We start from the raw sequence: 24,201 nt of genomic DNA on the forward strand, positions 1-24,201 counted from the left end.
CAGTCCAACATCTGGAGGGCCACACGTTGCCCATTCTTGGTTTAAACTATCTCCCTCTCCTCCTCCAAACTTGCTTGTTTAGCAAAGTCTTTCTTGCGTTACAACAGAATGACTTGCCTAGGGAGGTGGTGGGCCTCTCCCACACTGGAGGCATTCAAGACGAGGCTGGACAGCCATCTGTCAGGGATGCTTTGACTTGGATTCCTGCATTGAGCAGGGGGTTGGACTCAATGGCCTTGTAGGCCCCTTCCAACCCTACTATTCTATGATTCTATGTCTTCTTATGTATTTTCTGCTGCTGAGAATTAAACTTTCCCTATCTCATCCTATCTGTCTGTCTGTCTGTCTGTCTATCTATCTCCACCTTCCTGGCCGTCTGGTATAGAGAGAGGCCTGATCTACACCTACAGCAGAGTGAGCTAGTAGAGTCCCAAGAATTGTACCATTTCAGAATGCTTCCATACATAAAAACAAGTGTCACTCACTGGTCAGAAAACTAACAAGCAGGGAGCAGGCTGGGATAAAACCTCCCTCTGAGATGCGCTTGTTTATTTGAACAAAGCTTTTTACTTAGGGGAGCATTGAAAGCTCACATCTCTCACCCGCAACCTGAAGTGGTAGAGTCCATTCTACAACCTCAGGATTCCCTGTATGCATAAACCAGGCCTGAATCTTCTGGGCAGGAATGCTGTAACTCTGAGTACTACATAGTGACTGACAACCTCCCTCCTGGCTTTCTTCATAATGCATTTGGGTTTTCAAAAGGATAGAATCCTAGGAAAAAAGCTTGGGAAAACCAAACACAGAGAACCACCTGTCCCTTCCCAAGCAAACTAACCTTTGCATAACCAGGTTTGGACACACTGCGGCTTGTCATGAGTTAGTTAACCCATGATGAGCTGCGGCACCTGCAGGTGCCAAATTCCATATGCAAACGCCGCTCGGGGGTTGCCATGTCACGTGAACCTGGTGAGCATGGGTTATGCGACAGTTAAAAGGCACCATGGGTTATGAGAGGGTTGTTTAACCCTCACATAACCCATGCTTACTAGGTCACCATGACACAACAACCCCTGAGCTGGGGTTGCATATTCAAAATGGCAACCGCACATGCCCTGCACATTCCACAGCCTCACTGTGGGTTAAATAAATAACCCACGGTGGACTGTCATGTTGTGCGAACAGCCCGTGTGTGTGTGTGTGTGTGTGTGTGTGTGTATACATGGAATGAGAATCAGTAGCAGAGAGGGCTTGCCGGACACAGAATCTTGGAGTGTCCAGACCACTTAAAGAGAGGCCCACATAGCCTGCCTTGCATCCAGTAAACTCTCCCTGCCACACTTTTCCATTCCCCCATTCTGACTCAAAGGACAGGTTTTGCTGGAAGGGATGGGGTATTCCAAACACCCTGGTTCTGGATTGTACTCCCTTACTAGTTAGACTAAATAAAAGTCAACAGTAGTAGCTTTAATAGAAAGGACTACAAAGGTTCGACTGTTTTTAAAAGATAATCATCTTAAATTTTATGTAAGATTGAAATTGTAGCTTGGTCTTTGGAATAACACAAATAAATATTTGGAGATTTTCAGTCCTCAAAGACATTCTCTGCAAGAGTTCTTTGATCAGAGATCCTCAAGCAAGTGTCTGCCACTTCTCTCTAGAGTGTTTGACTGTGAAAGGATTGGAGAACAAATACACCAAGTCTGAACATCCATCAAGTTGCTTTAACAAAGTTGACACTTTCCACTTGCACCCTCTTAGAACTACTATCCAGAATTTTATATTTCCTTGCCTTCAATCTCACATGCACACCCTTGAATGCAAGGTACCTTCTTGGAAGGGGCTCCTGGAGGTGGCACATCAATTACGGAAGAAGAATTTGTGCAGTTTTGTAAATAGGATCCATCTCCAGGGCTAGGGGTTTCTAATGGCAAGATTCCAAAGCTGAGAAAACATACAAAAGTATTTCAAAACATGCATGTTTTCTCAAAGACAGGGGGTGGGGCAGGAGAAGGGAGAATTTCACTTTTTAATTATGGGCAATTTGCGGGACTGAAGAACGTATATACACCCTCTAAACTCCTGGCTTTCTTTTAAGATCAAAACTTTCCAGAACTCATGGATGCATATAGAAGCTTAAAAATATGGCAGTAAGAGGATCCAGTGAGCAAAAACAAAAACAATGAGGCATGGAAGAAACAGCTCAAATTCTGTTTTTCAGTATCAAAAGGGCAACACACAGTTTTCAAATTTGGGCTAATAATTTCAAGATATAGAATATTGCAGTGTAGGTACATTTCTGCCAAGCATACACCTGCAGCTTGGCACTAATCATGTTCATCAAAAGGATATGCACACATTGATGTTAAATGTAGGAAACTAACAAATTAAAGTTACTTTCAGCCCTCCAGCTAAGGGACAGACATTTGATGAGCTCATGGGTAATCTACTGTCATCTGTCCCCAAAATAATCACATGAGGTAGGTTAGTTTGAGAGGACAATGTGTCACAAGCATCCCTTCATGAAGGGACCCCTTCAAGCAGGGCAGGCATATGAGTTTGGAACTCCTGTATTCAACCTCAGCGCTTCATGCACCATACATTTGGCAAACGGAGCTTCTAATGCTCACAAGCCCCACTTTTGATATAAATCCAGAAGGATTGTTGTGTTAGTTTGTACAGCAAATATAACTAAGAATCCTGTGGTTCCTTAAAGATTAACAGAATTAGGCTGCAATCCTAAACTTACTAGAGTAAGCCCCATTGAACACTGTGAGCTTTACTTCTGGGTGAACATGCAGAGGACTGCACTGTTATAGCGGCATGTATTTCTGTAGACTAGAGCCCACTTCGAGAGATGCTCAAACACACACAGAGTGCGTAGAGCTGGATCTGTGTGTCCTATGCGGACAGCAAAAGAACTAGTCTGTCTCTGTACAAAAGGATAAAATGACACAAATCTGACATAAAATGGCAACATTCATAAATCAGCAGAAGAACATTTCAAATCTCTCCAAACATACTGCTGCTAACCTGAAAGTCACCAACAGAAAGAGTTCCAAGGGAGACTCCAGGAGGAAACTGCAGAACCAATTTACCTGCAAATACGATTTTATTAACTTAGCTCTTCACTGGATCTATGGATTTTTCTCCCACTATGGGTGGGAAATTTGCATAGAAGACCTAGGAATATTACATTATACCCAATTACGTTATAACCAATTGAATGGTCACTGTTCTTGTACATATTTGAACTACGTATACAGATGTCAGGGACCTGCTGGAACTCTTCATTTTTTGGTCTTTTGGCTCTGTCAATAATTTTTGTTTTTCCCCCTGGTTCTCATATGCCACAATAAGACAGTTACTCTTAACAGTGCCAGAGGACTCTGTTGTTTTATTACATCAGTGTACACTAGGTGGCGTTGTTGGTACATGATTTCAAATTCCTTACCTTGGTGTCAATGGACTCAAAGCAGCCGGTCCGCCCAGAAGACTCCGGCCAGTTTTTGGTTTGTTTTGAGCCTGTTTAGCTAAGAAGGCAGTTCCAGATCCAAGAGGTACAGCATCTGGTGAAATTACAGCCGAATCAATATAAGAGATGGAGGAATCTGTGTTGGAGGAATATTTAGAGTTGGAGGACTCCAGGTTGAGTCTGTTTAATTCCTGAAATGGAAAACCATTTTTTTAAAGGCAGCACGGAATTTGTTCCTAATGAGCACTCACACTGTAAGTGGGGGTGGTAAAATATGGTTGGTAAAAACTCACAAGTGTGTCCTGCGGCGTTTCCATAAGAACTGTCTCTGACTGCCTGTGGGGTATGCTGTGATTAGACACCACTGTTGTGCATGTGTTAGGCAAGCAGCTGCTGAAGTTCTGTATAGATGTTAACTTGAATGTTTGTTCAGGGTCAGGCTTCTCACCTGTGAAGAAAGAGAAGGGGATTTGGGGTAGAGGAGAAGTCTAATTCTTGATGTGATTTATACAAACGAGAAAAAAGAAATGTTACATTGTTCCCACCCAACCCTCGAAAATGAAATTGCAGTCTGGAATGTACTGCTAAATGGTGTTATTGACAACCAATAGTTTAAAATAATAACACACCATGCCTCCTAGGTGCAATAATCAGGACACACATCTTCACAAACATACCTTTCCATGATTTCCACATGATCTCTGAAGTCTGATCAGCGCTAGAGATGTGCCAGCTGAAAACCAGTACCGACCTCCTGGACGATTTTACATTTCCAAAGGAAATATATTTTTCTGTGCATTCCGTCCTGTCCTGCATTAATCTGTCTCCAATTGTGACCAGCCAGGTCCCTTCAGATATATAGCTAGATCAGGGGGTTTTATGGCACACATTACACCAGACTGGGCCATATTGCACCAAAGACTAGATAACGTTTCCAGCATTTGGGTTGGATCAAGAGCGGTTTGACACGGAACTCTGCAAACTAGAGTCTCCAGTAGGTGGAAGGCAAAACAATTTTCACGGATTACTCCTCCCTGCTAGAGGCCCTGAAAATCTGCTCTAGAGAGTTGGGGATCCTCTGGAACAGCATGGGAGATGATGCTGTGGGCTGGAGGAGGAAGGGAAAATCAGAAAAATTACCTCCCCCTTCCACTCATGGGTATTTCCATTTGGCAGAGTGGGAACGTCTGCTGGATCCAATCTCTGCTGGAACAGAGCCCTTCCATTCACAGAACAGCAGGTCTAGTTTCAACCCCTTTGTCTCCAAGTTCCAGTCAGTTCATGCATATAAACATTCTTCTATCTGCAACCAGGTATCAGTAATTGATGCATCCAGGAAGTTCAAGAGTGGGTAAGACGGTGATGGCAATGCCCTGTTGTTGGTTCCCAGTATCAAGTACTCAGAAATATACTGCCTCCAAGCAAAGACATCTCATTTAGCTTTCATGACTAATAAGCATTGACAGATCTATCCTCCATGCAAGAATTTTGTGTGTGCAAAATGAAAGCCTACCATCATGGTCTATGTCATTCAGTTAAACATCTACTAACTCCAACTTCCTCCCTATCTTGGAACCAAAGTGCCCTGGCACAGAAATATATAACATCACACACACACATATGCATTCACTTAAAATGATACCCAACCTGAGCAGAGGCTGATGTGACCTGAAAGTTTTTATTCTGCATTTTAAACACTTTGTTCAGTTGTTGTTCAGTCGTTCAGTCGTGTCCGACTCTTCGTGACCCCATGGACTATAGCACGCCAGGCCTTCCTGTCCTGCGCTCTCTCCCGGAGTGTGCTCAAGTTCATATTCATTGCATCCGTGATGCTATCTAGCCATCTCATCCTCTGCCGTCCCCTTCTCCTTTTGCCTTCAGTCTTTCCCAGCATCAGGGTCTTTTCCAGGGAGTTTTCTCTTCGCATTAGGTGGCCAAAATATTGGAGCTTCAGCTTCATTATCTGTCCTTCCAATGAGCAGTCAGGGTTGATTTCCTTTAGGATGGACTGATTTGACCTCCTTGCAGTCCAGGGGACTCGTAAGAGTCTTCTCCAGCACCACAGTTCGAAAGCATCAATTCTTCGGCGCTCAGCCTTCCTTATAGTCCAGCTCTCACAGCCATACATTACTACTAGGAAAACCATAGCTTTGATTAGACGGACCTTTGTCGGCAAGGTGATGTCTCTGCTTCTTACTATGCTGTCTAGGTTTGCCATAGCTTTCCTCCCAAGGAGCAAGCGTCTTTTAATTTCATGGCTACAGTCACCATCTGCGGTGATCTTGGAGCCCAAGAAAGTAAAATCTGCCACTGCTTCCATTTCTTCCCCTTCTATATGCCAGGAAGTGATAGGGCCAGATGACATGATCTTAGTTCTTTTAATGTTGAGTTTCAAACCAGCTTTTGCACTCTCCTCTTTCACCCTCAACAAGAGGCTCTTGAGATCCTCTTCGCTTTCTGCCATTAGGGTGGTATCGTCTGCATATCGGAGGTTGTTGATAATTCTCCCAGCAATCTTAATTCCGACCTGTGATTCATCCAATCCGGCATTTCTCATGATGTACTCTGCATATAAGTTAAATAAGCAGGGTGACAATATGCAGCCTTGTCGTACTCCTTTCCCAATTTTGAACCAATCGGTTGTTCCATCTCTGGTTCTTACTGTTGCTTCTTGACCCTCGTACAGGTTTCTCAGGAGACAGGTAAGGTGGTCTGGTACTCCCATCACTTTAAGAATTTGCCATAGTTTGTTGTGATCCACACAATCAAAGGCTTTAGCGTAGTCAATGAAGCAGAAATAGACGTTTTTCTGGAATTCTCTTGCTTTCTCCATGATGCAGCGAATGTTGGCGATTTGATCTCTAGTTCCTCTGCCTCTTCAAAACCCAGCTTGTACTTCCGGTAGTTCTCGGTTCGCATACTGCTGAAGCCTAGCTTGTAGGATTTTGAGCATCACCTTGCTGGCATGTGAAATGAGCGCAATTGTGCGGTAGTTTGAACACTCTTTGGCGTTGCCCTTCTTTGGAATTGGAATGTAAACTGACCTTTTCCAGTCTTGTGGCCACTGTTGAGTGTTCCAGATTTGTTGGCATATTGAATGCAGCACTTTAACAGCATCATCTTTTAGGATTTTAAATAGCTCGGCTGGAATACTGTCATCTCCGCTAGCTTTGTTGTTACTAATGCTTCCTAAGGCCCACTTGACTTCACTCTCGAGGATGTCCGGCTCAAGTTCAGTGACCGCACTATCATGGCTATCAGGGACATTCAGATCTTTCCTGTATAGTTCTTCTGTGTATTCTTGCCACCTCTTCTTAATCTCATCTGCTTCTGTTAGGTCCCTGCCTTCTTTGTCCTTTATCATGCCCGTCTTTGCACAAAACGTTCCCTTGAGATCTCCAATTTTCTTGAAGAGATCTCTCGTCTTTCCCATTCTGTTGTTTTCCTCGATTTCTTTGCATTGTTCATTTAAGAAGGCCTTCTTGTCTCTCCTTGCTATTCTCTGGAACTCTGCATTCAGTTGGGTATATCTTCCCCTTTCTCCCTTGCTTTTCGCTTCCCTTCTTTCGTGAGCTACTTGTAAAGCCTCATCAGACAGCCACTTGGCTTTCTTGCATTTCTTTTTCTTTGGGACGGATTTTGTTGCTGCCTCCTGAACAATGTTACGGACCTCCGTCCATAGTTCCTCAGGCACTCTGTCTATCAGGTCTAATCCCTGAAATCTATTCCTCACCTCCACTGTATATTCATCAGGGATATGATTTAGGTCATACCTGAACGGTTTAGTGGTTTTCCCTACGTTCTTCAATTTAAGCCGAAATTTTGCAAGAAGCAGCTCATGATCTGAGCCACAGTCAGCTCCAGGTCTTGTTTTTACTGACTGTATGGAGCTTCTCCATCTTTGGCTGCAAAGGACATAATCAATCTGATTTCGATATTGACCATCTGGTGACGTCCATGTGTAGAGTCGCCTCTTGTGCTGTTGGAAAAGAGTGTTTGCTATGATCAGCATGTTCTCTTGGCAAAACTCTATTAGCTTTTGTCCTGCTTCATTTTGTACACCAAGGCCATGCCTGCCTGTTATCCCGGTGATTTCTTGACTTCCTACTTTAGCATTCCAATCCCCTATGATGAAGAGGACATCTTTTTTTGGTGTTAGTTCTAGAAGGTGTTGTAGGTCTTCATAGAACCGATCAACCTCAGCTTCTTCAGCCTCAGTGGTTGGGGCATAGACTTGAATTACTGTGATGTTGAATGGTTTGCCTTGGATTCGTACTGAGATCATTCTATCATTTTTAAGATTGTACCCCAGTACTGCTTTTCCCACCCTTTTGTTGACTATGAGTGCTACTCCATTTCTTCTAAGGGATTCTTGCCCACAATAGTAGATATGATGGTCACCTGAATTAAATTCGCCCATGCCTGTCCATTTGAGTTCGCTGATTCCCAAGATGTCGATGTTCAATCTTGCCATCTCATGTTTGACCACCTCCAGCTTACCTTGATTCATTGATCTGACATTCAAGATTCCTAAACAATATTGTTCTTTACAGCATCGGATTTTCTTTTCACTGCCAGACACATCCACAGCTGAGTGTCCTTTCGGGTTTGGCCCAGCCGCTTCACTCTTTCTGGCGCTACTTGGAAATACCCTCTGCTCTTCCCCAGTAGCACATTGGACACCTTCCGACCTGAGGGGCTCATCTTCCGGCGTCATATCTTTTAGCCTTGTGATACGTTCCATGGGGTTTTCTTGGCAAGAATACTGGAGTGGGTTGCCATTTCCTTCTCCAGTGGACCACATTTTGTCAGAACTCTCTGCCATGACCTGTCCGTCTTGGGTGGCCCTGCACGGCATAGCTTATGGCTTCACTGAGTTACGCAAGCCCCTTCGCCACAACAAGACAGTGATCCATGAAGGGTTTTTTTTTTTTAAATTAGTGTTTTTTTTTTATTAGTGTTTTTTAAACACTAATAAGTCAAAATGAAAGGTTGCCTCGGTTGCCTTACATGTTATGCCACAAACAGTGACAATACTGTCCTTAAGCCTTTTTTTTTTTTTTGCAGCTGAAGCAAAAACAACCAATCAAAATGACACACATATTCCTGCTCTGGATTTGAGCTCCGTTTTCATTTCTGAATGACACACAGGTAGAAGTGGTGCTTCCTTTGCAAGGCCTCCAACCTCTGGAACGTCTGGAGGCCATTACAGCTTGTATTCAGCTCTGCAGTATGACACCTGACTTTATTTTAACGTTCTCCAAGGATGTTGGTGTTCACTTACAGACCAGCAACACTGCTACTATCTGAAGACCAACATTATTATGCATCACAGAAACTCCAAAAGTAGGCTGCACCAGCTCTCCCCCTCCACAACTCTATCAGTCCTAGCAAAAGAATTTGTGAATAAACTAGTTGTGGGTGCCTCACTTATTCAGGGGTGAGTTATGGTTCCCATCTTATCATGAATTGAAGCACAAGAGAGATAGCTAAGTCATGCAAGCCTCAAAGGAAAAGTTAATAAACATTTGCAAAAAAGTGTTTTCCAGCTCATATGCTGCTGCCCCAAGAGAACTCAGATCCCCAGCAGGCCAGGAATGCAACCTCTGAAAACTCTCCTTTTGCCTCCTCCCACCTTCAACCAAAATCATGAGCACCCGAGGATGGTAACAAACCCTCTCTTCCCAGAGAAAGAGTTGAAGAAAACCTACCTATTTCACATAACGATTCAAAAGGGGACCAGAGGAAAGGATTTAAACTAAGGCTCTTTTGGTAACATTCAGATCCTTTGGCAAGCCGATCTGTCTTGCTGTTAATGAGAAAGAGAGGAGAAAAAGAGCACTGAGGAGAGATTTCAGCAGGAAAACAAGAAGAACACTAAGCCATTTCCCATGGCTTGGATAAATAACCCCAGAAATCTCTCTTGCAATATTTGGGAGGGCTGCATGGAAATCAGAAAATCTGTACATTTCCTAATTGAGCCACTTGCCTCTCTACCATAAACCATATGCAAATTGTGCATTTCTAAAAAAAACCCAACAACATAGGAGGACGATAATTGACTACAGGGCTTCTTTGAAGGATGGCATTAGCTAAGGTGTCCCAACCCCTTTTTGGAAGATGTTTCCTACCTCAAGAATGGTCATGGTCTTGAATGGTCAAGATCTCCCTCTTAACCCCAGGGACAGGAGCCCTCTAATATGAAGGAGAGCCAGCTGGGGTCTACAAATGTGCTTCCCAGTGGTGGTGGTGTGGGGGGGTCCTCTCTGACCTTGTGTTGTATTTTGAAAGCATTCTGAGACTTACTAGTCCCTCCAAATCCTAGTACAAGAACAGACAGAGCCTACACCTTCTCTAGGCTCAGGGGGAGGGGCACATTCTGACCTCCTGCTTGGCACCAGAGGCAGTAGGTAAACAGCAGACCTCACTGCTTCCGAGTGCCTCTGAACCTCAGTGTGGTGTTGAGGGAAGGGCAAATTCAATTGCTATCAGATTTTGGTTGGCTACTAATGCCCGATAAAAACTGAGGACTCTTCACGATCAGGACCAAAACATCTTGAAATGAGGGACAAAAATGCAGTGAAGTCAAACCTGAAACTCTGCCTATTTTATTTGTGCAAGACACCTCTTGTCTGCAGAAGAACTGAGAGTTCCTAAGAATGGTGATGTATTAATTCCATGGGACATTATAACCCTTGGGATATTCTATGGCATAGCAAAGCAGTGCAGTAAGTGGGACATTTCCAAGCTATATATGAAGGTGCCTCGCACAGTCAGACCATTAGCCCATCTATCAGGGTAGAGCCTTCCCCATAAAGAGATTTACTCAGGAAAAAATGTTCCAGCCTTCAGCATTACAATGCAAGTGGAGGTGCTTACTCACAAGGAATTCTTATGCTGGTATAATGATAGCTTATCCCTAAAAAGAGGAAAAGCCATACCAGTACACATGCCCCAAGAGCGAAAGTGTGAAGCACGCAGAGTCACCAAATTCTGTCACAATGTCATCATGACTTTTCTGTTTGTTGAACACTCCACCAGACAAGATCTGCTCGCCTTCTGCAAGTCTGTTTACAGATAATAAAATAAGAAAGTTTTTTTTAAAAAAAGTTTAGAGGAACAAAAGTGAGTAATAGCATTGGTAGCGTAGCCAATACAAATTCAAATCCCGGCTCTGCCACAGACAAGGTGAGTACCCTCAGCTGCAGTTCCCCATTTACAAAATAAATCTTCCCCACGTGGTTGTTATGGCGCTTTAGATTATTTAAATTTTGTGCACATCTCAAAAATCTACCTACCTCGCTGAGATAAACTTCCTTGTGGTTCCTTATGAAGCTCTAGCATGATGAAGAAATAGAAGCCATGCTAGATAGTGCGTCTCTCTACATGTGGAACACACAAAATTCTGCTTCCTTGTGGCTCCCCATCAGTGGCACTCTACAACTAATGCACAGGAAAAGTGGGATATCTGTGTGGAAGCAGGTATCCTTCCCTTGGCTTAGTGTGGATGGCAGTGGTGGTAGCAGCCCTGTTTTCAGGGACCATTGCAGCAATATGAATAAGTTACCTAGAATTTTCCTAGCATTGCTAGAGAAAGACAGACTCTTTAGGCAATGACTGGGTTCGTACGACAAAACAAACCACAACGCCATGGTGGCTGTTACGCTGTCAGAACCTGGTGCATTTTCTACAGGGTGGCTTAATTTTCACAAACAAGCCACCCTGAGAACCCATGGCTTGTTGTAGGGTTGTTCATACCCATGGTAGGTTGTCATGTTATCTGGGAGAACGATTTTATTGTGGGCTGTCAGGATCGGCTACAGAGCTGCTTGGCAAGACCAACAAAACAGCCCATGCTGCTCTTCACGATGTCACCAGTGCTGCCTCCAGCCTCCCTTGCCAGTGATGGCCCCTCCATCAATGCCCAAACAGCCCTTTGGAAGGACTGTCACTCGTTTATCACCTTTAAAAAAAATATCGGTGCCTCAAAATTACGCAGTCAGGTTTATATTCCCCCCCACATTCAGTAGCACAACTCAGAAGCAGGGAAAAGGCGGGGGGGGGGGAGGCAAAGAAGTACACCGAAAGTGGGGTGGGGGGAATGACACTATATCTCCCCCTTGGCAATGTAATCCTCATGCTTTTAAGTGTTCAACTGACACTTCAATGTCTTCCATCTTTTCAACACTTCCCCGAGTCTCCAGCTAATCCAGAAATGGGAAATATTAACTCCCCACCCCTTTTCGAGGCTCCTTTTTGGAGCAGCTACTGCTGCAGTACCTGCGCTTCAGTGGATGTGTGCAAATCTCCCTGACAGTTTTTTAAAAAATCTTGAGAAAGAGGCTGCATGCAATGGAATGGGGCCCCACTGGGGGAGGATATAAGTAAAGTACTGCTGGTGTGGGAGCCTCATTTGCTCCATCCCACTGAGTCACCCTCTAAGGTTTTTTTTTTTTTTTTTAAACTGTTAGGAATGTTTGCACAAATTTAAAAGCTGGGAAGTAAATGGAGGGGAAATTTGCTCAAATTTCCAGGATGGGAAGTACATGCAGGAGAAATCTGCACATCTGCAGTAACTGCTCTGAAAAGGAGCTGCAATAAAGGGGGAGCCAATATCTCCCCTTTCTGGACTTGCTGGAGACTTGTGAAAGTGCTGAATGGGAGGGGGAACTCTGACAAGTGTCAGTTCAACACTTAAAAGCAAGAGGATTACATTGCCAAGTGGGCGATATTGCCCCCCCCCTTTGGTGCACTTATCACTCTCACATTTTTCCCCTTTTCAGGGCTTCCCGACTGTGCAGATGGGTTCCTCCTGTCCCTTAGTATTATTTTTCACTTGGACCTTGTCAACTGTGCACAAATTACCCTATCTGCAGTCTTGCCTTGTCAGTTTCCTTGTATGTTACCTACTCCACTTTAGCGCTCCCCTTGACAGGTGCAATGTACAAGGACATTGACAATGCAAGACTACATGTATCAGACAGGCAAAAATATTCTCTTGTGAACTTGCAAAAGAATAGGGGGAACAATAATAATTTAAAAATTAAGAACACATTTGGGGGGAAAAAGGTGGTAAATGAAAAGGAGTAGTGACTGGAGCAGGGAGGGGGCCAGGGCAAGGAGACAAGATGAGTTCTGCCGCAAAGACGGCTGGAGGATTGGCAGGGAGACAAGCCACGGCAAGCCCCATCATCTGTCAGGCGTACCATGGGTTGTTCAGCGAACAACCAACCCACCGTGGTTTATTCGCAGGGTGGCTTAGCGTCATGTGCGAACCTGCCCAATGTCTTTTTCATGACCTAGGCCATTACCTTCTGGCATTGCTATGGCAGATGAGATGAGGAGGGAAAGGAAAGCGAGGGGACAGGGGAAGAAGTGTAAGGAAAAGTGTAAGAATATCTACATACTCAGATACATTTGTTTAAATATTATTATTGATTAGTATATAAAAAAACATTGAACCCCTTTTATTCAAAATTACAAGAAATTTGGCACATATGCACACACACCATGTTTTTTAAATTAAAAGAAATTTGGCACATATGCACACACACCATGTTTTTTAAATTAAAAGAAATTTGGCACATATGCACACACACCATGTTTTTTAAATTAAAAGAAATTTGGCACATATGCACACACACCATGTTTTTGACCCCTTGGTCAACAGCCCCCCACCCTTCACAGCTCTTCCTGTCCACTCCATTCCTGCTGACAGTATATACTCCCTCCTGTCCCTGGATCATGTATGCTATTTTCCACAGTCCTTCTTCCACACTGGTCCCCGTTTCCTCAACTCCCTAGTCTTTAGATTCCATGACACTTAACTTCCATACCTCTTGGTCCTCCTGCCATTCAACTCCCCAGCCTTCAGCAACCATTGCAATACTTTCTTCACAGAAACTATATACTGTTTTCTGTCAATATTATATTGATGACACATTCATCCTGAGGACATTACAGCAGCTTGATCAATGGTGGGAGAAACGTGTTCATGACAGACATATTATATATGTAATACAATGGAACCAATTACCTAGGGAGGTGGTGGGCTGGAGGCATTCAAGATGAGGCTGGACAGCCATCTCTCAGGGATGCTTTGACTTGGATTCCTGCGCTGAGCAGGGGGTTGGACTCGATGGTCTTATAGGCCCCTTCCAACCCTACTATTCTATGATTCTGTAACACTTGCAGTGCCCCCAAATGCTTAAATTTACAGATCATCTCATTTAGTATTTTAAAAGCCCAAGCTAGATACTTTAAAATACTTCATATTTGATCTAAGAAGATATTTCTATATTCTTCATCATTTCTTTTGTAAAAACTTTAGTACATGTAGTGATTTCTAGCAAAAGGGCCATTGCTCATTAGGCCCACATCTTCTAGCAGCACTAGCAAATCGAAGAGGCAACTTACTTGCTGAGGTCAACGCAGCACTTGGCAAGCAAATATTTACACTGCGGGGTGGTACAACTGTGTCCTTTAAGGAGCCTGTATGCTTTGTACGCTTTTCCTGAGCGATAGTAACAGGTTGCCAATAAGAACAGGGCATCTTCTGAGTGCACTGAAGAAACAGGGGGTGGGGAGAGGGGAGGGAAAGCATTAGGATCTTTCCGTCATTTGAACCTCTGGGTGCAAACCATTACGGTGCTTTCTAATTCCTGGCCAGTCCAATGTAAAAGAAAACAGAAGGATTATTTACTCACTTAACTTTATTTAGCGGAGTTGATTGCAATCCTTTTATTGGCAAGCACACAGGATCTCTGGACTTCAGCATCTTACAGGAACATCATGATCTATTATTCAGCAGACAACCACCAATGTGCTCCAACTTACTCAGTGTTAAGAGCTGTGCAGTGTTCTCAACCAGTGGTATAAATGGGGCGGGGCGGGGCGGGGCGGGATCTCTTCTAGGTACTATTTGTTCTCATTGTTCCTCCCGGCCTTTAACCATGCCCATTTAGCACCACCCTTTCTTCTATATGCATTCCCCTTTTTAAAATAAGCAGATATGAAATAATTTAATACAATAAAGTACACTTAGGGCACAATCCTATGGCCACTAGACAGTGGCTAGGTGGACATAGGATTGGTTGGTATCCAGGAACCACCACCCTCGCCCCCTCCTCATAGGCAGCACAGATCGTCCCCGGGCTCTGGGCTTGTAGGAGCAGCATGGAGCGGGGCAAGAGGGGGTGTTCCTGGAGGTGGGGTGTGTGGAAGTGCTGGTACAACCCTTCCTATGCATCGTCCGGCCTCTCCACCCTGCACTCTGACATCCCGCAGCTAGACAGCCAAAATTGGCCGTCTAGCCACAAATGCAAGGCAGCTGGAGTGGGGAGGAGAGGATCCCCTCCGCAGTCCTCCCACCTTGCATTGGATAGGCAGTCGCCTCCAAGTTCAGAGGTGGATGCCTATCCCAATAGGATTGCTCCCTCCAGCACGCAAGAGTACTTTTCATCACTTAGCAATTGCACCATCTCCATGCATTTGGACTTAGCTTTCTTCCAGACAGACGGCGGAGCTCTCAAACAGGGATGAACCCTGGCATCCTCTTTTTAAATTTTAAGCCCTGCCCCTACCTTCCTTCATTGACAGCATTGTGAGAACACAATCCAATTAATAGGTTTTTAAGCTTACAGGAGGACTTCCATACCACTAGTCAATTTTAAGTTAACACTCTGTACCTGACCATATCTGCCCACTTTCACCACTGATCTCAACATTATGACCTAATGAAGAATGCCGAGACAGCAGCTCTTCAAAATACTTAGGCAAAACTGCCAAAAACCTAGTACCACAGCAGATACATACCTTCTGCATACAGTCTCTCTGCCAGAAACACTGCATCCCGATAAGCATAGTGGTTAAGCGCTTGCCATATAGCAGCCTATATGAAAGTGGGGTAAGGGAGAAAAAAAGGGAAGATTCGCATTATAAGCAACATTAGATACAAAGAGAAACCAATGATAAATGGAATTATATCTCCATTTTAATATGTACATTCGTCTAAAATTATATTTTAAGTTGATTCCAAAACAAATTTGGGAAGTAAAATAACATATCCCATTATACCACAATTCTTGCAACAACAGTAGCAATAACAATAATTATAATGTTTGAGGTTTTTTAAATGATTTTAATTATGGTTACTGTAAACCACCTTGAGAACCAATCTGGATGAAAATTAGACAATGTTTTCCGCAATTGTACTGCCCTTCCTCCCATCCCAAAATGGAGACATATTTCTCCTCCAAACATCCACACATGCCTCCCCATCCCCTCTCAGCCACCCTGAAATGGAAAAGGAGACAGGACCAACTAGTGAAAACGTAAGTCAGAAAGAATAGGAGATGGCTGGTGCAAGTACATGTGTATGGATTTACAGTGATGGGGTATACATTAGATCTGCCAAGGGCACAACACAGCCCTGAAACTTTTGGGAACCATTGGTACAGAAATGGATACAGAATAGATAACATTTCTATTATCTGAGAAAGTGAAACATAATTCAGGTTAAACAGTCTGTGAAAATACTACGCTTGGAGTTATGGAGAGCTCTTCACTAGATATGTGAAGGCCTAGGAAAAAACCCCCCAAATTCAGAAAATACCCAGTTTTTTTCTGTTTTGTTCAAAGACTGTTTTTAGTTTTTTTCTGAAAAATTGGAAAATTGAACAGTTTTAGATTATGAAATATTTTCTTTTAGAATTTAAGACACAGTGTTTATATATTGTTACCCAGCCTTTACTCCCCGCAAAATGATTTCTATACACTATGTAATAAGAACACTTTTATAGAAAGACTAGAGATATAAAATGTCTGGAAATAATGAAACGGTGGGGAAAATGTTTTTTAAACCCTCTCTGTAGGAATCCCAGCATAGTTATTCCTTCCATCCCTTATTTCCATTCCAAAACGAAGTATTGCTTATTTTTCCATTTTCCCCAAAATTTCTGTTTTTCCCAAAAGCCCCTGGAAAAAAACCCATTTTTTCCCATGGCTTCAAAATTTCTGGAAATTTTACATCTCTCTTCTTCACATGCGTCTCAGAAAGCTGGGAAACAATTCCAGCAACATAAGCTGGCTCAACAGAAAGACACTGCCCTTATTTATTTTGTATCTCTTACCTTGGGACAGCCTTCCCCAAAAATCTAGGTGCCCTCTAGATTTTTGTACTATAACTCCCATAATTCATGGCCATTGGCAATGCTGGTCGGGGCTGATGGGAGTTGTAATCCAAAACATCTGGAAAATACCAGGTTGGGAAGGGCTGCCCTAGGGAACAGAGTACTCTACAATTATTCTACAATGCATACATATTTTCAAACCTGACTAGCCTTTCATTCATGTTAATGGGAACATTTCTACTGATATGTGAAAGTTGGACAAGCCGTACAGAACATTTCAGAACTGTGGCCAGTTAAATACTCTCAACAAACCATTTTTGCCATTATGAAATATTAAGGAAAGCAAGAACAATGCATACATTTATTGAATATGTATAACTTTCTGGTTCCAAAATGCAAAGTTTGTCAGGGACTAAACTTATAGGACAAAATGCAGCAGGTAAGATAGATATTTCTGCCATTTATCTTCATTTCTTCCCCTTTCAATAATCAATGTTAACTGATTTTCTTCTACCCCTTAAAACAGAGCAACAAAAGGTAGGTTTTGGAGTATTCTGCAATAACTACCAGGCTTTGTAACCTGTACATAAATTCAGACATTTAGATGCACTAGCTAACAGGACAGGGGGGAATTAAAGAAAATGGAGGTACACACACATGTGCCTACAAGTGGACTTATTTCTACAACGGCTAATATTTCTATAGGTCTGTACAAGTGTAGATGCCCATTCAGAAGACAAACAGGGGCATTTATATCAAGAGCTGGAGGGAGGTAGCCGAGCTGCTTACAGTATCCCAGCTACCCCACAACAACAACAACAACAAATACTTGGGGAAAGTGCTATATAACCAGTACATGTTTATTCTCAGTAGCCCTTACAACATCCCATAAAAGTATTGGCCACATTTACACGGAGCAATAAGCCAGGATTCTGGGGAATTTTGGCTTACCATGAACAAGCGGTATGCTGGTGCACAGTGTTTGCTCCCACTTGGGTCCTCCCCCTAGTACGAGGGGATAAATATACCGGACGTTGTTTGTTTAGCACAGGGGTGGGCAGCATGCAGTCCATGGGCCACATCTGGTCCCTCTGGCCTTTTTTGTGCCCTCCATTCCCATATTTACTGTGGTGGCAACTTGAAAACAAAGAATACAAAGAGTGTGTGACTTGCTTGCAAGCAGAATCAGGCTCCTGGAAACCTCCCTTGAGTGCAACTGGGTTTCCAAACAAGGTGCACACTCCCTGTGTGCCTTGTTTTCAAACAAAAGTTTGCTACCGCAGCAATTTCGTCAGCAAATTCAGCAATAGTGGCAGGCAGACACAAACATGGCACATAGGGAAAAGTGGTGCAGTTATGCCCCCATCCAGGGAACTTGCATTTCGGGGGTTAAATACAACTGCAACAGTCAGAGCCATTTGTTATAAGCATAAAAAAAAGGTAAAGGTGTCCCCAACCAGTCGTGTCCGACTCTAGGGTGTGGTGCTCATCTCCATTTCTAAGCCGAAGAGCCAGTGCTGTCCGAAGTCACTTCCGTGGTCATGTGGCCGGCATGACTGAACCGTGCTGTTACTACATATATAGTAATATTGAAAATCGAGGCCATTGACATTTTGCGGTACACCCATCCACGTCAAGGTGCTCCAAGACTGGCTGATATCCACAGAGAGGAAAAACTACTATCTAGCCCTAAATTGTTGCAGATTGTGGGTTGTTTCATCAATAACAGCAAGGTCATTATATCTTTCCACACTGAGGCGGTACAATTAAAATCTATGCCCATGCCTCCACTGGATTATCATAAGAAATTGCAACTGTGGCTACTGTTGGAAGGCAACAGAAGTCACATTAACATATCTAAATATGCAAGGAAAAATAAAAGGCATTAGGACCTAGCACACCAATTCCAAGAGGGAGTATATACAACCACAGCTACCAACAGTGCATCCCAATATTAAGTAGGGATCAGGGTGGCCAAGAGTAATATTAAAGGCCCACATTTCAAATATAATGCACCTGAAACCACCACAACAAAAAACTATTTAAGCCTGTGTAGTTGAAATGAAACATCAAGATGGATGATGTGGTTGACATTTCCTTCTCTTGTCCTTGGAGAAAACATACAAAAGGCAGCAGTGGAGAAGAAGAAGGGAGTACAGAGAGATAAATCTACAGTGTATTTTATGGTCTAGGGACAAGGATCATAGGGAATCAAAATATTTGCCCAAAACAAGAAATCCCAATCCAGACCTTTGGGCTCACTATAAGGCAAAACAAAAGATGAGGCACAGATTTATTAGGGCACAATCCTATGCACATTTAGACAGAAAAAAGGCCTACAACATGCTGGCTGGGGCATACTGGGAGTTGTAGGTCTTTTTTTCTGTCTAAACATGCATAGGATTGTACCTTTAAGATACTTATTTCCCACTTTGCCATCCCTGAAATGCAAGTGCTCAAGGCAGCATATATAACAAAACCAATAAAATAAATTATAAAATGACAATATTAAACAAGAAATACTAATGAGTCCATAAAAATATTTTTAAATCAGCAATTAAAAAATTAAACTAGCACTGAAAAGAGCCAAGACTAAAGAAGGAGAGCCCCATGTAACACATACATTAAAGGTTTGGAAGAAAAGCATTGTCTTCAGTTGGAGGAACACTGGTGAAGTGGAGGACAACCGAATGTCCTGGAGCGCTGAGTTATATATTCTGGGTGCCACAAGTGAACTTTCTCCCATATCTTCACCAAGCATACTTCAGCAGGTAAAGGGATGTTCAAGAGGGCCTCAAAAGATCTCAAAGAGCTGTAAAATTCATTTGGGTGGAAGAGGTCCTTTAAGGCAGGGGTCCCGAACCCCCGGGCTGCGGACCAGTACCGGTCCATGGCCTGTTAGGATCCGAGCCGCAGTAGGGGTGTGCGAAACCCCCTTACGTTGGGTCCGTGGGGGGGGGGAGGCGATCCGTCCCCGCTCCCCCGGAATCCTCGCCGGCCCTGGCCGGCTCCGCTCCACAGCAAGTCCGTGAAGCTGCCGGCCGGCTCTGGCTGCTGGCAGACTTCCGGCCGCTGGGATGCAAATGACGTCCGCGTAGTGGATGCCATTTGCATCCCTGTTCTTCAAGTAACAGGCTACATAAACCTTTACGCAGCCTATTACTGCAAAGAACAGGGATGCAAATGGCGTCCGCTATGCGGACGCCATTTGCATCCCAGCAGCCGGAAGTCCTCCAGTGAAACCATCCCCCCACCCCCTGGTCCGTGGAAAAATTGTCTTCCACGAGACCGGTGTTGGTGCCAAAAAGGTTGAGGGCCACTGCTTTAAGGGCTTTAAAAGGTAATGACCAGCACACTGGATTGTGTCAGCTAGTATAGGAGTGTAACATATTCCTGAAACCTGGCACCAGTGAGAATTCATGTGGTAGTGTTTTACAGTAGCTGAAGCTTCCAAATAGTCTTCAAGGGCCGTTCCAAGTAGTGCACGTTATTACAATAATGCAGTCTAGAGGTAATTAAGGCATACATGACCAGGTCAATTTTCTCCAAAAATGGGTGCAGTTGGCAAACAAGTTGAAGTGGAGCAAAAAAAAAAAAGGTGTTCCTAACCACAAACTCTAGGAGCAAGCTGAATAGTACAAACCTGTATTTCAAGGGGAGTGAAATCCCATCCAGAATAGGCCAACACCCTATCACTGGGTCAATTGGCCTACTGACCAAGAGCACTTCTGTCTTGTCCAGACGGAGTGTGAACTTGTTTGCTCAATCCAACCTAATACTGGCCTCTGACAACAATTCAGGACTTGCACCGCCTCCCCAGTCTAAAACAGTAAGGACATAGAGAGCTGCAGTCAACCACATATTGGTGACAACCGACTCCAAACATCTGGATGATCTCTCTGACCAGTTTCATGTATATGCTAAATACTGAAGGGAACAAGATAGAACCCTGCAGAACAACATAGGCCAAAAGCTAAGGCACTGAACCAATATCTCCTAGGACCATATTCTGGAAGCTTTCCTCCAGGAAGGCCAGGAGCCACTGTAGTATTGTGCCCCCAACCCGCATCCCAACAATCCAGGGTAACATAGTCAATGGTATCAAAAGCCACCGAGACTTCCAGCAGATCCAACACAGATGCACTCCCCTTGTCTAGTTCCCATCACAGATCATCAAACAGGGCAATCAAAGTTGTTTCAGTCCCAAACCTGAGATAGAAGCCAGACAGAAATGGGTCAAGTTCATTAGTCTCAAACAGAAAATCTTGGCACTGGGTCACTATCACCTACTCAATCATCTTGGAGTGGGCCGTCAACACACACTTGACCATCTTTCCCAAGAATGGAATATTGGGCATTGCCTTGTAATTGTCTAAGATGGTGGAAACTAGAGCGGACTCCTTTAGCAGAGAGCACATTACTACAATTTTCAAATTAGATGATATAACTTCCTCACTCAGAAAAGCATTAATCACCCTTCCTTCTCCCAACTTGGCTACCTCAGCTAGCCAAGACAGGCAGCGGTTAAGCACAGAAGTGATCAACCTCACACTTCCAAGAATCGAGTCCACATTCTAAGGCTGCACAAGCTGAAAATAATCCATAACAGGGCAAGCAGTTACAGAAATACATCAGTTGGGTCTATCAATGTAGAGTCAAAGTTGGCATGGATGCAAGTGACTTTATCTCCAGCAGGCTACCAAGATATCATCCAATGAACCCTATAGGTTCTGATGTCCTAGTGACATTTCACTACTCTGAAAAGCTCCATGGGCTGACTTGATGCAGACGGTTTTGGAAAAGTAAACTTTCTTTGCTGCTATCTGCACCATGGAGTAGTCCCAAAGAAGATATCTAGCTTGCATTCAGTCAGATTAGTCTCAAGTTTTTCTCCACCATTATTCTAGGTGTCTCCTGAATTGTTTCATTGCCATCAGTTACCAGGAAAATCAGGGAGCAAATCTGGCTCTGCAGTGTGAGAGAGGACACTCAGGAAAGATCTTGTCAATGGCCTTAGTTATTCCCCCATCCTAGAAGTCAACCAGGGTTTCAAGAGGACTGTGCACCCAAATCCTCTGAATTGCTTGGGCAAGACAGCGTCAGGGAGGCTCTCAAACCTTTCAAGCAATTGCCGATGCCCCCCCCCCCCAGTATGTTAGCCACAGTGACAGAAATATGCAGGCTTTTGAGTTACACAGAAACCTTTACTAGGTGTATTGCTAAAGCCATTCTTGGCAGGTGCCCACAATTCTCTCTCACTGGAGACCTGCAAAAAATCTGAAGCCAAGCATCCTCTGTTTGTGCTATAAAATCTTGTTTGGCATAATTTTTAGAGGTCACAATTAAGAGAAAGGGGCATCTATGAGGCTTTTAATCTTGTTGGGATAATTATGATTTCACTTTGTTACTTTCACATTATCAGCAGATATTCCTTTTATGTTTACAATTTTTAAGGTGCTTCAACCTTGTCCTTCACAAAAAGATGGCATTGAATTCTAAATAAATAAATGAGGAACAGGACAGTCAGCATGTACAGGGGACTGAGAAAGAGGTAAGAAAAGAAATTGTACTCTGGAATGCATGCACAGGATACCAAAAGAATCCTTGGAATTAGAGTATTTGTGAAGCTGGAATTAAAAAAACACACCACCACTACTACCAGATGAAAAGAATATGGGTGAAGAGAACAGGAGGCTAGCATTCCTGTAATAAAGAAGGGAAAGGCAGGTTACACTGAGGGCTGGAAAAATCCCAACTTCCTGGTCAGCCAGACTCCTAAGTTTTATGACACCTCCTAGTACTTGCAAAACTTTTCAGCTCTATGCAAAAATGCCACCTGAAAACCTCATAATGGCTCCTATATTTTTGAAATATTGTTCCAGCCCTAGTCACATTCTCCTGCAGCAAGAGAGGAGCTGTAAATATGGGGCCCTCTTTAGAACCTCACTGGGAGGTCCAGATCACTGGGAGGTAGGAGGAAATGCACCATGTGGGCCAGGCCTTCCCAGGAAGACTCCTGCATGATAATGGTTCGGGAAGGGAACAAGCAGGTGGTTGGGTAATAATATCCTGGAGTGGCAAAGAGGAGGCAAAGAAGTAAGAACAGGAGGATATATAGGCATGGAATGAAACTGTGCAAGAGAAGGCCCTTCAGGGGAAAGGGGAAACAGACAGGGATTGTGATGGTTGAGGGCAGAGGAGAGGAAGCGATATCCAGTGTTGATAAGCAGGTATAGCCTGCTCAGTCTTTTGGAAGGAAAACCATTAGGAGCCCCATATCAAAGCAAAACTCGGCTAAGTAACTAAAGGGGACTTAGACAGGGGGAGATCTTTCATGGGAAGGTGGAGGGAAGGATTTATGAGGGCTGAGAGGGGAGGCAATTGTCTGTTTGGGGGGGAGACAGAGAAGCAAAAGATCATTCTTGGGGTCGGAGAAGGGGTGGCTGAGAGTTTGGGAGGGGGAAGGATTACGGGCGTGAAGTGGGGAGGACTATTTTAAAGCAACACATGGCTCCTCCCAGGGAAGGGGGCTGATCGATCCAGGGGTGAGATGCGGGCACCACCGCGCGCGACACCCACAGGGCGAGTAATGCGGGCAGAGTTACACTGAAGAAGACCTCCCCGCTCCGCCCCACCCCCACTTCCCCGGCAGGAGGGGAAGGCGACCTGCGAGGGAGCCTTCCCACGTCAGGGGAAAACGAGAGGAGAGGAGAGGAGAGGAGAGAGGAGAGGGGCAGGAACGCTCCCGCTCCCCGGCGCGTGCCCCCGCCCGGCCTCCCCCCCTCCCCGCTGTAGGCCTATCGCCACCGGGGTCCGTACCTGGACGGGTTCCTGCAGCACCGTCATCCTGCCCCGGCTCCCCCCTCAGGGACGGGACCCGGATGAGGGAGGTGGGGGGAGGGCACCCCCTTCTCGCTCCTCTTCCCCCCTCCTGCTCCTGACAGGCTCAGACTCCGCCTCAGCGGGTGACGCGGCGGCGGCGGCGGCCCGGACCCCGTCTCATTTAAACTGGCAGCGACCGTTAACCGGGCCGTGAAGGAGGGAAGGTGAGCGGAGGGAAGGCCCTGGCCCGTCAGGAGCCGAGTCTTTCCGAGCGGCCGACGGAAAGGGGCGGAAACACCCGAGGGCGAAACCGCCGCCACTGCCCCTTCCCGAGTCGCGACGGAGGGGGCCCGAATGGCCTCGAAGACCAGACTCCGGCCTTCGCTGTCGACGGAAAGAGCCGAAAGAAGGCGAAAGCACGCGTCGCCCCGACGGCTGGCTCGCCGCGGCCCCCCGATCCGCGTCACGCCGCCTCGTCTCTCTTGACGGAAAGAGCCGAAGTGGCCCGAAACGGCCCGCCCGCGACTGAGGCGAGAGGAGCCTCCTCCCGCTCCCGAGCTTATTTGGGAAGTGTTCCCAGCTCACGCAAAGCCTTTGATTGTGCGGATCGCAGCAAACTGTGGCAAATCCTTAAAGAGATGGGAGTAGCAGACCACCTCACCTGTCTCCTGAGAAACCTGTACGAGGGTCAAGAAGCAACAGTAAGAACCAGACATGGAACAACCGCTTGGTTCAAAATGGGGGAAGGAGTACGACAAGGCTGCATATTGTCAC

General features: G+C 44.7%; 1 protein-coding gene across 4 annotated transcripts in view; it reads right to left on the reverse strand.

The window, feature by feature from the left end:
• CDC27 (cell division cycle 27) overlaps nt 1–23,807 on the reverse strand; it is a 37,201-nt gene extending 13,394 nt beyond the window's left edge. For 2 of the 4 annotated variants that reach the window (XM_084804442.1, XM_084804440.1), the window contains exons 1-8: nt 23,425–23,710; nt 15,290–15,365; nt 13,892–14,039; nt 10,417–10,542; nt 9,187–9,284; nt 3,769–3,923; nt 3,455–3,666; nt 1,830–1,944 (exon numbers count right to left, since the gene is read on the reverse strand). In XM_084804442.1, the coding sequence (XP_084660568.1) occupies nt 1,830–1,944; nt 3,455–3,666; nt 3,769–3,923; nt 9,187–9,284; nt 10,417–10,542; nt 13,892–14,039; nt 15,290–15,365; nt 23,425–23,451 (957 nt within the window). In that variant the 5' untranslated portion in view covers nt 23,452–23,710. Of the gene's footprint in view, nt 1–1,829; nt 1,945–3,454; nt 3,667–3,768; nt 3,924–9,186; nt 9,285–10,416; nt 10,543–13,891; nt 14,040–15,289; nt 15,366–23,424 lie in introns of all 4 variants that reach the window. The other 2 variants (XM_084804438.1, XM_084804439.1) reach the window with 2 other exon arrangements.
• Between the last annotated feature and the right edge of the window lie 394 nt (nt 23,808–24,201).

Source organism: Heloderma suspectum, chromosome 6, assembly GCF_057233095.1.
Source record: "Heloderma suspectum isolate Gila_16-S chromosome 6, 16-S_ref, whole genome shotgun sequence".
In the NCBI taxonomy this organism is placed as follows: Eukaryota; Metazoa; Chordata; class Lepidosauria; order Squamata; family Helodermatidae; genus Heloderma; species Heloderma suspectum.